Source organism: Protopterus annectens, chromosome 1.part0 (assembly GCF_019279795.1).
Source record: "Protopterus annectens isolate FY-2018-M chromosome 1.part0, PAN1.0, whole genome shotgun sequence".
NCBI lineage: Eukaryota > Metazoa > Chordata > Ceratodontiformes > Protopteridae > Protopterus > Protopterus annectens.
In genome coordinates, this window is record NC_056725.1 from 704,223,702 (window position 1) to 704,240,043 (window position 16,342).

General features: G+C 44.4%; 1 protein-coding gene across 1 annotated transcript in view; it reads right to left on the minus strand.

The window, feature by feature from the left end:
* Window positions 1-16,342, minus strand: part of AKT2 (AKT serine/threonine kinase 2) — a 1,641,635-nt gene that overhangs the window by 804,596 nt on the left and 820,697 nt on the right. Inside the window, exon 9 of the mRNA XM_044062375.1 lies at window positions 3,089-3,303. Within this exon, the coding sequence (XP_043918310.1) occupies window positions 3,089-3,303 (215 nt within the window). The remainder of the gene's footprint in view (window positions 1-3,088; window positions 3,304-16,342) is intronic.

Consider the following 16,342-nt stretch of genomic DNA (forward strand, 5'->3'; position numbering starts at 1 on the left):
AAGAGCCAGGGATCAAGTCCTTAGCAAAATGTGGCAAATGATATCTGAGGGTTAGAGGGTGGTAGAGGATTATGGGAGAGGGAAAAGTTTCAGCCATGGATCTGTCTATGCTAAAGTTGCCAGCTCGGATCTGATGTTGGATCCAAGACCCTTATGTACTGAATGACAGGGATAACCATCAGATATCAAAATTACACTCAGTGAGAGACATCAAGAATACAATGAAAATACACATCTGTGATACAGTATTATCAACTAATAAAAGAGTATCTGCAATTGTAATGTGCATAATTTACAGAAATCAAGACAAATCTCTCAGAGTGTTGTCAGTATAATAATCACAGCTATGTGTTGTTTAAGTGGGAATGATAGGATAGTTGAGTGGAGCGAAGAATATTAGAAGTGGCTGAGTACTTACAAGAAGTTATACAAAAGGATTACGTGAGTGAGAAGTGAAGACTAGCTCAATAGAGCATGCCATATGAGGGACAGTAAGGATGTTACCAGAAAGGCAGCATTGTAGTTCAGGTTAAGTGACATGGCTGTGTTACAGGTAATGACAGTAGGTCAGTCTTTAGATGAGATGTCTTATCTGTGGGCAATATTTTCCCAGACCTTTGGGCCTGGTCTAGAGAAGCAGTGATCTATACAACTGACTTTAATTTTGGGGGCTTGCAGTGTAAGGGTAGCGTGGTTGGGGTTTTAGAGGCCGTAACAAGACAGTTGTCATTAAGTTTACCTGCTAGGGGAGAGAAGGTCAGGTTGACTAGGAGTTTGAATAGTTGGAATCCTGGCAGACAGTCAGTCCTTTGTTGAATAAGGAGACATTGTGCCTTTTTCAGTGTTTTTGCAGTGGTGTTCATTTTTAAGGTTATGCCTAACAAATCTACAAAATGTACTGGTTACTGCTTAAATTAATGTGCTGAGTTTATTTTTGATGCTGAGGCTATCCATATCATGTGTGGGTGGACCAACCCCCCCTGATCCTAAGCATTTCCATGATGTCTCCAAAGGAGACATCCTCAGGGGGTGACCTTGGGGAGCCTTCCCCTTCATCTAAGTCCGTATCTTCCTTAAGGGACTCGGGGGAGTCCACGTGCCTCCTCTTACACTTAGACTTGTGAGGAACCTCCTCAGGGGGACTGTCCGAGGAAGTCTCACCAGCAATGTCATGTTCCGAAGGAACATCCAGAGGCGCTGAAGCAGGCTGCCCCAAAGGCCGGGTGATGGGAGCCTGGACAAGCTGAGAGGGAGTGCAGGGGGGAGCCGAAGCCAGGACCGGAGGTCCGGATGCACTCAACAGTGCCCTCTCCACCGCAGCGAAAGCCGAGGGGGAGCCGCCCCCGATATGATCCGAGAGTCGACTCCCACCCGGATTCGAAGCGAAGACTGGACCCCAGGGCCGAGACCATCGGATCCGAAGGACCCACGTGCTCCGACAGGGACAGAGCCGAATGCACACCGAATCCCTCAGATCCGAAGCTCGGCCCGCGGCTCCGAGAGGTCGGATCCGACAAACTCAAGGAAACAGTCGGAGCCGAAGTGCCCAGCACTGTCGGTTCTGACCCACCCCCGGATCCAACGCGGCTCGGCTCCAAACGGTCCGAACCCGAAAAACGGGTCGGAGAAGGAGCAATTGGAGCAAATAATGGGGTCGAGCTCCCCCCTGGAGGGGGGGGGGGGAGGCAAGAGCACTCCCATCTGCAGCTGGGCCTGGATGAACCTCCTCATCACCCGGTCCATGTCTGCATCCGACATGCTATAAGTGGACCTCGAAGAGGCCACTGAGGCAGGCCTGGAGTGCCGCCTCGATGACCTCGAGGACCGGGTCACCCCCTCCTCGGGTCCCGGAGAGAAGCAAGGGGATCGGATCCGAGGAGGAGGTGATCCGGAAGCCCTGGAGGGAGAAGCCCGTTTGGCGGGCAGGGCCAAAGAGGAGTCCTCGGCCCGCCACTTATGGTGCTTCTCCCTCCGCTTGTCTTTCTTGGCCTCCCTCTCCTCCGGAGCTGAAGCGGGAAGTTGAGTCCCGACCGGAGGGAGGGGGCAGGAGTGGCCACCACCGAGGTCTGGATAGTGGCCACAGAAGTACCGGTGGCCGGAGCCTGATCTGGGGGCAAAAGGCCCGCCAGAATCAGCTTCGACCTCCGGTCCTTAAGTGCCCTGGGGTTGAACGTCACGCAAATCGCGCATCCAGAGGAGAGGTGTTCAACCCCAAGGCACCTAATTCACCGAGTGTGGCCATCCGCCGGTGAAAGCTTATGGCCACACTCGGTGCACTTAGAAAAAATGGCTTTAGGGGCCTCAGACAATTTAAAGGAAAACACACTCACTAGGCCCTTAAACACACCACACACACACACACACACACACACACACACACACACACACACACACACACTATGAACAGCGAGGAAGGGAGGAGAAAAGGATCACAAAAAAAAATTAAATTTAGTTAGCTAAAAGGGCTACAGGGTACCCTAACCACTCACTCTCACTCAAGCAACAGAAAAAAGGAAGAAAATTAGCAATTTTTTTTCTCACAAGTTTCGATCCACCAGGAACTCAGGAACCTAGCTTGAAGCAGGGCAAACTAGATCTGGGGTCAGTCAGGGTTGGCAGGGGATTATGGGTAAAGGGAGGAGCTAGGAGCTTGGATCTATGCTGTGGTAGAAGTTGCCGGCTCGGATCCGAGATCGGATCCGTATCACAAATGTTGCTGCCAAATGAAGTGCCTACTTCAGATTCTATGTTTCTCTATTTCAAATAACTTCTGTGATTGGAGTTTCAAAGAAAAAAAGTCAAGAACAACAGTTTTGTTTGGTTGTGATTCAGTACAACTATCCTGAATCTGTACACCACACGCACTATTAATGATGATGATGACTACTTTAGCTAAACTAGACATCTGAAAAGGAAAAGTCTTGACACAAAATTCCCACAGCATTGTTTGTTTTCTGAATGTTTCAAGTGGTACTCAGCAAAGACTACAAAAATGGTGCTTTTTTGCTCACCATTTTGTTTTCCAGATATGAGAAAAACAACATTGCTTGAAAGAAAATATTTCATGTTACAGAGCACAGCTAATCACCTTTGTTTTGGATCTTTCTTGAGCAGTCCAGCTAGTAGGGATTTGGCTTCGGGGGAGAGTGTGCGGGGAAAACGGATGTCCTCCATCAGAATCAGCTCAAACAACCGTTCATGATCCTGGTTATAAAACGGCAGCCGTCCGCACATCATTTCATACATTACCACACCAAGGCCCCACCAGTCTACTGCACGTCCATAATCATTGTCTTCTAAAACCTATATACATACATAAGCAAAAAAATTTAATTTTTAACCTGATATTTCTGCATGGTGTCTACAAATATGTACACATATTTTACACATACACACACAAATATACAGATATAGATGCATAATCATAAATATTAAAGGACGAAAAACAAGAAATGCCAAAGTAACAAGGACCTAATGACGGGATGGAATCTGTGTAATTATCTGCCATAGTCCTTTTGTGACTTTAGTGGGCTTACAATTCTTCTTACAGAATAACAAATTAAAAAAGCGTGTGCACAACTGTAACAACACCTGAATCTCTCAAACACGCTGCAAAGGATGTCCCAAGGCTGCTCTGCAATTCCAACACTATTTGTGTGGCACATACTTTGCAGCGTGTTTGAGAGATTCAGGTGTTGTTCTTACAGAATGAATCCTAAAAACAGTACTGTTTGACATATATATATATATATATACATACATACACACATATACTGTACATGCATAAACATATTAGATATAAATATCTATAAATATATATATATATATATATATATATATATATATATATATGGAATGCTTCAAAATAGTTGATAAATATACAGTCATCACACAAATCGAAATAACACAAACAAAATCAAACAAGTTCAATAAATCTTTTTTGCAGAGGGTATTCCCCTAGCTCCCCCCACACCCCTTACTGTAACTATTCCAACTTGGAGACCACACAATAGCTATGAAACTGCATGCAGTACAGTGTCTATTATCAGAAACGTCAATTATCCCAATGCAGCCTCACAAAGATTTGAGTAGGAAAAATCATAAAGTCCGAATATATAAATGTTGTACGTATTCGCTTGTGCATGTTTTTTTGATCTTGAAGCCTGCTCATGTGTGAAAAATATTTTTTATTGTCCACTGGAATCAATGAATGGTTGAAAAGCATGCAGAAAAAATGAGATTTTTGCAGTTTTATATCCGGTTCAACGCATGTTTGATTATCCAAACTACCGTAGGTCCCAATTAGTTTGGATAATTGACTCTCTGCTGTATTTCCCATCCACATTATTACATATATGTCTTACCACCAATGTCAAACATTTATTCTGTTGATCAAAGACTGTTGGTGAAACAAGCATCAACCAATTTGAAAGGAGACATACATTTACACACACAAGCACACATTCCCATTCCCATATTTTTATTCACATTTTATGTAGGTAATGACACAAAGACAGAAGCCTGATCAAGTTGTGCTGACATTTAGCCAAAAATTGCAATTAAAATACTACTCGAACTGCTAAAAGCTGACTGTGAGGGTGTATTACAAATGTTTAAGATACCTAGTTGCTACCACAAGGATTCGTGTGCCTTCCGACACCAAGAGGCACATTAACAAGGGCTACCAAGTTCAAAACCTAGTGCACACTTGAAACAACATCCTAAGCAAACACTGTCATGACTGACATAGTACTATTATAAACCTTTTATGGAGTAGAGCATAGGAATGGGGTCCAAAGTATTAAGAAAGTACAGTTGTGTACACTTACCATAAATGTAGATGTTAGAGTGTATTCACTGTTGCAGTCATTACATTTGGGTTATCTGCCTGCAGGTAGCCCTCAGCCGGCCTGAATACCAGAGTCTTGGATCCCTGCGCCGGATGCTGTCTCTTCTTCCATGACTTCAAGTCATTTGGGGTATAAAACAAGCAGCCGACACCAATACATCAGTTTTTCTTGCTCCAGATGTCAGGTGCCCCCATAATGGGAAGCAATTATATGTTATGTTACACCTCCATCAAAAAACAAATACACCAGAAAGCTTAAATACACCAAACAAGAATGAAAGGTAGAGCCAAGAGAAGTCAGAGGGCTGGAGGGAGGGTATCCAGGACTGCAACAGTGAATACACTTGAACATCTACATTTATGGTAAGTGTACACAACTGCACTATGTTCTTCGTGTTTCACTGTTGCAATCATTAACATTTGGGTTGGTTCCCAAAGCTAAGGAAGGGGGGAGGAAGTTCGCGAGCATTAGGACCAGCTATTAAGCTCTGCAAGACTGCAGTGGCAAAACCAGCTCTGGATTTAGAAAAAACAGGCATGTGGTAATGCATGGTGAAGGTACATACAGAGCTCCAGGTAGCAGCTTCTAGGATGTCCCTGGTAGGGACACCTCTGAGAAAGGTTGTAGAGGAAGATGCAGCCCTGGTGGAATGTGATCTTATCCCCTGTGGGGTAGGTTTTCCATGGTACTTATAGCAGAAATGGATGCAATGGGCTATCCACTTAGAAATGGTTTGCTTTGAAATGACCTTCCCCTCTGCTCCTGCAGCAAAGCCAACTAGCAGCTGTTCAGATTTTCTGAGAGACTTAGTCCTGTCCAAATAAAATCTAAGTTGCCTGTGCATGTCCAAAGAGTGCAGTATTCGTTCTCATTTGTTTTGTGGATTCGGGGAAAAAAGTAGGCAAGTGAATGGACTGATTAGGGGCCACACTAGACACCATCTTGGGCATAAAGGAAGGATTGGTCCTGAGGGACACCATGTCTGCATGGAAGATGATGAACAGCTCCACTGCCATGAGGGCCTGTAATTCAGACACTCTTCTTGCTGAAGTGATTGCTAGAAGGAAGGCTGTTTTCCAAGAAAGGAATTTCAACTCTGCAGTTACAGCTGGCTCAAAAGGAGAGAGAGTGAGCTTTTCCTATACAAAGTTAAGGTCCCAGGCTGGAGTAGGGGATCTCCTGGGGGGGGGGGTCTTAAATTTTTGGCCCCTCTGAGGAATTGCTTTAGCAGGGGGTGAGAGAAGGGGGGTAAGTTCAGTATTATAATATGCTGAAATGGCAGAGGCTTGAATTTTAATTGACGAGAAGGAAATGCCCTTGTGGAGCATTTCTGTTAAATACTGAAGAATATGCGGTAAGCTGGGCACCGCTGTGCCCATCCCATGAGTCTGGCTCCAGGAACAGTATCTTTTCCACTTTTCAGCATAGTAGTTTCTAGTACTAGGCCTCCTTGCCTCCAGAATGACATCTAGCACCTGCGTACTGAGGGATGCTATTTGAGAGCTCAAGGAATTAGCCAGGCTTCAAGGTTCAGGGTTTGAAGCTGAGGGTGCAGAATCTGACCCTACTATGGGACAGCAAGGAAGGGATGGGAGGCAGGTGCCATGGTTCCAGCAGTGTCATACTGCGCAAGAGGGGGTACCAGTGCTGGCGTGGCCAGTCTGGTGCAATCAGTATTGTCCTTGGTTTGTCCTGTTTGATCTTTAGCAGAACCTTTGAGAGGTGAGGCAGAGGGGGAAAGGCATAAACTGAGAGGCTTTCCCAGGTAAAGGACAGGGCATCCACTTTCCAAGCTTGACTGTGGGAAGTTCTTGTGCAGAATTTGTCCAATTGGTAGTTCTGAGGGGAGGCAAACAGGATTATCTCTGGATTCCCCCATTTGTTTCTCAAGAGGTTGAATATTTTTGTTTCCAGTTTCCACTCGTGTGGGTCCAAGAGATTTCTGCTTAGGTCGTCTGTCAGTGAATTTAGCTTGCCTGGTAGGAACTGAGCTTGTAGGTGCACTTGGTAGCTCAAGGCTGTGTTCCACAGAGCCATGGCTAGTCTGCAGAGAGGGTAGGAGAGTACGAGTGGGTTCCCTCCTGCTTGTTTATGTACCACAAAACTGTGATGTTGTCTGTCTTTACCAATAATTGTCCTGGAAGAATGTGGTCCTTTAAGGCTGTCAGGGAATTCTGTACAGCTAACATTTCTTTTTGGTTGATATGCAGGTGCATCTGTCTCAGGTTCCATTTGCCCTGAATGCACTGCCCTGCCAAGCGAGCCCCCCATGAATAGTCTGATGCGTCTGTTGTTAGGGTTTGGGCGGCAGGGAGTAGAGTGAAAGGAAGCCTCTTGTTGTGGTAGCAGGCCTCTGCCCACCAAAGGAACTCTGTCTTTATACAAGGAATGACAGGAATCATTGATTCCAGGCCCTGAGAATGTTGACACCATAGGCTTTTTAGGTACCACTGTAGTTTCCTCATATGCAGTCTTGTATTTGGAATTAGTAGAATGCAAGAAGCCATGGAACCCCAGGGCTTGCAGGATTTTCCTTGCAGATAGCTGAGTCTTTGTGGCCAGTAGTTTGAAGTAGGTTGTCAAATAAACTTGTTTCTCTGGAGTGAGGAAAGCCATCTGGGAAGTTGTATTCAAGCTTGCTCCCAGGAAAACAATTTGTTGGTAGGGCACTACGTGAGATTTCATTTCGTTTATGGTGTACCCTAGTGAGTTTAGAAGTTTCGTTTTACGAATGACAGATGTTTTAAAAGCAATTCCTGGCTTTCTGCCTGAATTAGACAATCGTCTAAGTATGGGTATATTTGAATATTTCTCTGCCTGCAAAATGCAATGGCTGGAGCTAGACACTTTGTGAATACCCTGGGCGTAGTAGACAAGCCAAATGGAAGTGCAGAGAACTGAAAGTGCATGGAGCCTGCCCTGAAGCGCAAGTATTTCCTGCACGATTCCCTTACTGGAATCTGCAGATAAGCTTCCTTTAAGTCTAAGGTTGCCAACCAGGCATCTTTGCCTATCATAGGAAGCAGCTGTTGAAGTGTTAGCATCTTGAATTTTGGGATTACCAAAAAATTTTTAGAATAGAGAGGTCCAGGACAGAAAGCCAGGCGCTGTCTTTTCTGGGTACCAGGAAAAGTGTTGAATAAAAACCTTGTCCCCTTTCTTTTGCTGTGACAGGTTGAATAACCCTGATACTTAGAAGAGAGAGAACCTGCTGTTGAGCCTCTGCCCACTGATTTGGAGGTAGGTATGGCCAACCGCTTGGGGTTGGTAGGATGTGGAAGTGGAATCTGTATCATTGGAAAACTATATCAAAACTCATTTGTCCTGGGTAATGAGTTCCCAGTTTTTTGTATGTAGAGCAAGCTTTTCCTCCTAAGGGAGCAGGCAGCTGAGCAAGGCTTGGAAGGGTTAAGGTTAAGTCATTGTGCCATTTTCCCGTAGAGGGTTGTCTTACTACTCCCTGCTTTGGAAGTGGGAGCTCCCCACTGCTTAGGCTTGTGTGTAGCCTGAGACTGCAACCTAGGTGGTCTGCTGTTCCTGGGTTTGGACTGAGAAGGCCTGGAAGAGGCTGGAAAGGACCAATTCTTTGAAGGCCAATGCCTACTAAATCTGGGTGGCTGTACCTGCAGGAAATCTAACAGTTTGCATAGATTTAGCTTTTTCCTCCATCTTTTTGAGGACTACTTCTGCTTTGTTGCCAAATAGGTGGTTTTGGTTTAAGGGAGCATCCAGTAATTTAGCTTTAACATGATCTGGCAAGTTTTGCTTCTAAAGCCAAGCATGCCTTATAAGTACAGACCCAGTGACAGCAGCCCTGCAAGATGCTTCTAAAGAATCAAAACCACATTAGAAAGTATGTTTACCAACTTGTTCAGCAGAATGCATTAAATCCTGTAAATCTTTGTTTTCAGCACGGTCAGGAATCAACATCATTGTCTGTGTAAGCAGTCCCATAATATGATGCTGGTACTTTAACATATGAAACTGGCAATTTAAAGCCCTAATGGCCAAAGCAGCAGAAGTGTATACCTTCTTAGCCCATCTGTCCAAGGCTCTAGAAGCCCTATCAGAAGGGGTAGGATTTTTGGCAGCTGTAGCCTTAATGCCCTTTGGACCTTGGGAAATGTTATCTGTATCCACAGTAGGATTCTTGAAAAGGAACTTGTGAGAGTCAGGTACTCTGTAATACCTGTCAGGTTTCCTGGGAGCTGGAGGTAAAGTGTCTAGGGATAGGCTATGTTACAAGAAAGCATCATCTACAATGTCCAGAACAGGGGGGATAGCTACAGTCCTGTGTTAATGAAGGAGTAAGAATTCCCTAAGTCTCTTTTTGGAATCAGAGTAATTCTGGCTTTCCCAGCGAAAATGCTCCCTAAGGGTGTGCAAGGTTTCACCAAAAGAAAAATCTTCTGGAGGGGAAGCAGAGGGAATGGAATCCTCTGCATCAGAATCCTTATAGGTAGATAAGGGCAAATCCTGGTAATCATAAGAAACAGAAATATCAGAATCCTGACCAGAAGAATCAGAGGGAAAATCGGTTCTAGGTCTCTTAGAGGGAGAAGGCTGGCTTCCCCTAATTAAATTAATAAGGTCTTCAAACATTCAAAGCATTTGTTTTTTAGGCATATGGGCCTGACCATGTGGTTTGGACGTCGGTTTTATAGGCGTGGGTCAAGTTTTACGCCTCGATGAAGAAGATGATGTTGGTTTAAAATGCAAGTCTGTAGGCCTGAATACACCCTCAGAAGCCGGTGCCTGCACAGCGGCTCCAAACCCATCCAAGGTAGAGACATCTGCAGCTTCCATGGTCAAAGAAGCATCTCGCCGCATACCGGACTCCAAATGGGTCTTAGTAGAGGCCTGCGAATCTGAAGTAGCAGGTATCAGGAGCTGCGAAAGCGCCTGAGTACCGGCAGACTAGCGTCTAGCTTAACGGAAGCATCGTCAGCAGTTTTGGACCTATGAGGTCTGTCTCTGTCTTTATCCTTACGTTTTTTCAGAACATCGGTAATCGGATGGCTTACCGAAGCTATTTCTGGGTAGTTGTGCTAAGTACCAAAATAATTTGCTGCAAAAACTGACCAACAACGAATAGTTCAATGGTTGAATAAGGCACAAAACCGACAGCGAGGGACGTCGTGGTCTGGGCCTAAGCAAGGAATGCAGCACGAATTAAAATCTTTATGAGGTATTTGCTTTCCACAGGTAATACAATTGTTAACTTTTACTGACATCAGTTAAGAGCAAGAAAAAGTATCCCCAAAGGGTACTTAGCTTTTTTGAAGACTTCGGTTCTGAAACTCGAAAACGAAAATTTCAGGAGTCGGCTGACCGGCACTTGTGGACTGCTTCTGCTTCGGGCACCGGGCAGCAAGAAAGACTGATGTAATGGCATTGGCTGCATGTTTTATACCCCTGACGACCTGCCGTCATGGAAGAAGAGATGGCATCCAACGCAGGGATCCAAGACACTGGTATTCAGGCCGGCTGAGGACTACCTGCAGGCAGATAACCTCAAATGTAATGACTGCAACAGTAAAACACTAAGAACATCACAGCCAGAGAGAATGTAAAAAAATGAATATTCTGGAAATGAATATGACTTAAGTAATACATGGGTGTACAGTAATAAACTGCATAACACTGTCTTCTCATAGCAAGAGGTTCTCTGGTAGGGTTCCTTCTGTTTGGAAATAAAATACAACCAAAAAATAAATCAAAAATGACAAAAAACACTAAATAACAGACACAGTTTATAAAATACTTAACGCCTCGACTTACACATCCTTCAAAGAGTAAAGAATTCACAAAACACAGTTTACTTAAATACAACACAAATAATGAGTAAAAGCTGAACAATTAATCAATCAATTCAAATCACATACTTTGAGATGCATTCTTTATTGAGCCCAAAATGCTCCAATGTATCATATTTTAAAATAAGAAGGGTTTCCTTCTTTAGAAGTTTGTTTTTTAAACTAATACATTCCCCTATGCCAACTTGTAGTTCTAATACACATCCCCTCAAAGATTCAGGGTTAGAGTCATGTAACAACATAAAATGACTACCAGGGGGGGGGGGGCTTTCTAATTGTTGTATTCCATATATCCCTAATATGTTCTTGTAGACGGACCCTAAAACTTCTATACATCTCCCCTAGATAGAACATATCACAACCACACCTCAACACATACACAACCCACTCACTGTGTTACAATTATACCTATCTCTAGCTTTACATTTTAAGCCATTAATATAGGGGACGGAACTCACTACATATTGGCAAAAGGAGTAAAGTACAGTTTTGTACCTACCATAAATGTAGATGTTCGAGGATCCACATTGCTGCAGTCCTAACTATTGGGTAGTGCGCTGTCCAGTCGGCCCGAATACCAAAGTATATGGCTGACGGTCACGGGCGCATTAGACTGACGCCAGTACGTCAGGGTACTAATGCGCATGACCGACGCCATATCCTCAGTCTTTTCTTGCCCCAGATGTCAGAAGACCCTAAAAAGACAAGGCCAAAACCAAAAACACCAAACATACCTGCACCAAAAATATATACAATATATACAAAGGTACCAGAATAAAATCTCACCTACAGAACCACCCCTACACACAGAGGGGCAGGAGGGAGGGTAAATTGGACTGCAGCAATGTGGATCCTCGAACATCTACATTTATGGTAGGTACAAAACTGTACTATGTTCTTCATTCCACATTGCTGCAGTCCTAACTATTGGGTTGAATCCCAAAGCAGAGGTAAGGGAGGCTGGCAAATCATAAGGAAGCAGGAGCTGATAACATGCCTTGCAAAATAGCTGTGGCAAAACCAGCCCTAGACAGAGTAGAGAGGAAGGTGGTAATGCTTAGAGAAAGTATGCACTGAACTCCAAGTAGCTGCCTCCAAAATATCCTTAGTTGCCACCCCCCTTAGAAATGCTGTTGAAGTGGCAGTAGCCCTAGTGGAATGAGGCCTAATCCCAGCTGGAATCTCCTTGCCATGATGGGAATAACAAAATGCAATGCAAAACCCAATCCACCTAGAAATAGTTTGTTTTGACACAGGCTTGCCCTGGGAACTCAAAGCAAAAGAAACAAAACTGCTGAGACTGCCTAAAATCCTTAGTCCTGCTTAAATAATAATGCAATTGCCTGTGTACATCTAAAGTGTGCAAAATCTTTTCCCCTTATTTTGGGGATCTGCATAAAAGTAGGCAAATGAATAGTTTGGTTTAAAGCCACACTAGAAACCACCTTAGGCATAAAGGAAGGATTAGTACGTAATGATACCCTATCCTTATGAAAAATCAAAAAAGGCTCAACCGCCATAAGGGCCTGCAACTCAGAAACCCTTCTAGCAGAAGTAATGGCCAACAAAAAAGCAGTCTTCCATGACAAGTATTTCAGTTCAGCAGTAGCCGCAGGCTCAAAAGGTTGTAGAGTAAGTTTCTCCAACACAAAATTGAGGTCCCAAGCAGGAGTAGGAGCTCACGGGGTCTTATATTCTTTGCCCCTCTAAGAAATTGCTTGAACAAAGGATGTGAAAACAATGGTGGGTCACAATCATAGTGAGCTGAAATTGCTGCAGCATGAATCTTAATAGAAGAGAAAGACAAACCTTTGTCCAATAACTCAGTAAGATATTGAAGAGCCACACTCAAATTAGGCTCAGAAATCTCCAAATTCTTTGCTGCAGTCCAAAATAAAAATCTCTTCCATTTTTCATGCACACTTTCCTTGTACTAGGTCTTCTGGCTTCCATAATCACATTTAAAACTTGTTGAGGAAGCTGAAACCTGCTGTCTTTCAAAACAGAATATGCCAGGCTGTTAGATGAAGAGAGTGAAGCTTGACATTGAGCAGACGATCCCTTCTGAGACAACAGGTGTGGAATCAAGGGTAAAGGCCATGGAGGCTTCCTACCAGACTCCTCAGTAATGGGTACCAGTGCTGCCGAGGCCAATCTGGAGCTATTAAAATCCTCCTTGGCTTGTCCTGTCTGAGCTTTAGAAGCACCTTTGGGAGAAGAGGCAGAGGTGGAAAGGCATACACATGAAGATTTTTCCAACTGAAAGAAAGAGCATCCACTTTCCAAGCTGTGTGATGAAATTCCTTTGTGCAAAACTTTGGCAGCTGGTGGTTTACTGGAGAAGCTTAACAGATCTATGTCTGGAGTTCCCATGACACTGTCAATTTTGAAATACATGAAGATCCAGTTTCCACCGTGGGGATCCATGATTTGTCTGCTTAACACATCTGCTAAGGAGTTCTGTGCTCCCGGCAGAAACCTTGCCTGAAGATTTAGTTGCAAACTGAGCGCAGTCTCCCATAAAATCATTGCTTGTCTGCACAATGGGTAAGAATGTGTTCCCCCTTGTTTGTTGATGTACCACATGACAGTTGTGTTGTCTGTTAGAATCAACACCTGCCCTGGAAGAAGTAACTCCTTAAAAGCCATTAATGCAAACTGGACTGCTAACATCTCTTTCATGTTGATATGTAGATGCTGTAGTCTGGCAGGCCACTTGTCTTGTATCCACTTTCCATTTAGATGAGCTCCCCAAGCAATATCTGAGGCATCTGTCGTTAGAATCTGACTTGCCTCTGGCCGGGTCACAGAGAGTCCCTTGTTTAGGTGACATTCCTGAGCCCACCACAAAAATTCCTTTTGAATGCAAGGTATTATTTGAATGACAGTGTCCAAATCCTGGCAGTGCTGTGTCCACAGATTTTTGAGATACCATTGTAGCTTCCTCATATGCAGTTTGGCATTGGGAAGCACCAGAATACAAGATGCCATGAACCCTAAGGCTTGAAGGACTGTCCTTGCAGTCAGCCCGGACTGAAGAGATAGTTGATGGAAGTAACTGGAAAGATTCTTTTGTTTGTCCGGGGTTAAAAGGCCATCTGGGCTGCTGTATTCAGTCTCACACCCAGAAAGCACATGTCTTGTGAGGGTACTAGACTGGACTTTATTTCGTTCACAGAATACCCTAGGCATCTTAGCACTGCTATGACATAATCCAAATGCTGTAGAAGATCTTCCTTTTCTTGAGCCAGAATCAGGCAGTCGTCCAAGTAAGGATAGATTTGAATTCCTTTTAGCCTGAAGTAAGCTATCACTGGAGCCAGAACCTTTGTGAATACTCTGGGCAGTAGATAAGCCAAAGGGCAATGCAGAGAACTGATAATGAGAATTTCCAGCTCGAAAACGCAGATACTTCCTGCAACTTAGTCTTATTGGCACATGAAGGTAAGCTTCCTTGAGATCTAAAGTTACCATCCAGTGATCTTTGCCCAGCAGAGGTAAAAGTTGTTGTAACGTCAACATTTTGAACTTGGGAATGTCCAGATAAGTGTTGAGGATAGATAAATCCAAAATTGGTCTCCACGTGTTCCCTCTTTGGTACTAGGAACAGACGAGAATAAAATCCTAGGCCCTTTTCTGGCACAGGAACTGACTGAATAGCCCCTATTTGGAGCAACAGAGAAATTTGCTTGTGAGCCTCTGTTCTTTGTAGAGGAGGAATGTCCGCATGCCTTTGAAAGGAGGCAAGGTATGGAAATAAAACCTGTAACCGTGGTGAATGATATCCAGAACCCATCTGTCTTGGGTAATTAAATCCCAATTTTCTTTGAAAAGAGACAGCCTTCCTCCCAAAGGTGCTGCCAGGCGAGAATGCACAGGCAGCTGAAAAGGCAGGTCATTGGGTCTGCTTACGAAAGGACTGACCCCTGCCCTCACCAGAAGTCTGAGCAGGTGAACTCCCTGTCCTAGGCCTAAAAGAACCTTGAGCTCTGCTTCTACCACGTCTAGACCTACCCCTAGACTGGGAATCATAAGCAGGATAAGTCCACCCTTAGTAGGCCAATTTCTACTAAACTTCGGAGGCTGCACCTGCAAAAAATCCTTAACAGTTTGCATAGACTTAGCCTTGTCCTCCATTTTCTTTAAAACTGCTTCCACAGGCGAACCAAATAACACATCAGACTGTAAAGGAGCATCCAAAATCCTTGTCTTAACATGCTCAGCTAAGTTCTGATCCCTCAACCAGGCGTGCCTACGAAGAACAGAACCAGTGGCAGCCACCCTCGAGGAGGCCTGCACAGCATCAAAACCACACTGCAAGGAATGCTTACACACCTGTTCAGAAACATGAACTAAATCCTGCAATTCTTTACACTCAATACCTTCAGCCAGAGCATCCACCTTAGACTTCAATTGTGAAAGGAGATAATTCTGATATTTTAACATATGAAACTGACAATTCAACGCCCTCATGGCTAAAGTGGAAGAAGTATACACCTTCTTTCCCCATCTATCCAAAGCCCTTGCCTCTATCAGGAGGAACAGGATTTTTAACCACAGAAGCCTTCACACCTTTAGGCCCCTGAGAGACAGTTTCTGGGTCTGCCCTAGGACTCTTAAAAGATACTTATGAGCTTCAGGCACCCTATAGTACCTATCCGTTTAACTGGGGCAGGAGGCAAAGAGTCAGGATTCAGGAAGCCTCTGCAAAACATCTTCCACCACATTCAGAACAGGAGGAATAGCTAAAGGCCTATGCTGGGGTAAAACAAGAATTCTAAGCTCTTCCTGGAATCAGAGAAATCTTGACCTTCCCATTTAAAATGCTCCCTCATGGAATGCAGAGTCTCTGAAATGAAAAAATCTCAGGGAGGCGAAGCTGAAGGAGTAGAATCATCCACATCAGAATCAGAATAAGGAGGATACTCCTGCAAGTCTTCAGTCAGAAGTCGAACATTGCTCAAAACTCTCAAACTCAGGTTCCCCTAGGCCAACTTGAAGCTAAAGCAGGCCTGCCTCTAAAAGAAGCCTTAGAAACAGGCCCTAACCACCTAAAGAGGGAAGAACAGCCACCTGAGAAGCCCCTTCAGGCTGGCCTACTTCCTGAGATACATCCTGTAACAGTAAAGTTTCTCCCTGAGACTCCCAAGAAACTCCTGGCAGAACCTCCGCTCACTGGAGTTTTTCAAAGAACCGACGTCCGGGGTGGGACTGTTTCCACCTTCCACTCCCTTTGTTGTCCCCTGCTTTTTTGTTGAAGCGGGCGCGCGGCATCCGCGGCGGGCATTAATTACAAACGCTTCCCAAACACTAACCTGGCACAGTCTAACCTTCTCTTTAATAGTGTTTGTTAAACCTAGACAGAACTGCATCCAACGTCGTGCTCAGGCCCTAAACAAGGTATACACAAAGTATGGTAATCCGTATGACGTATCTGTGTCCCACAAGAAGTACAGTTATTCACTTTCTGACATCCGGTCAAATACTGAAGCAAGAAAAAACAAATATTAACTTTGATTCGGTCTGAAACTCTGACTTCAGAAACTTTCAGAACGCCAACTTGCACTCGCAAAAACTGCTTCTGCATCGGACCATGCGGCAAAAAAGACTGAGGATATGGACGCCGGTCATGGACGCAGACCGACGCCAGCCATATAGGTATTCGGACGCACTACC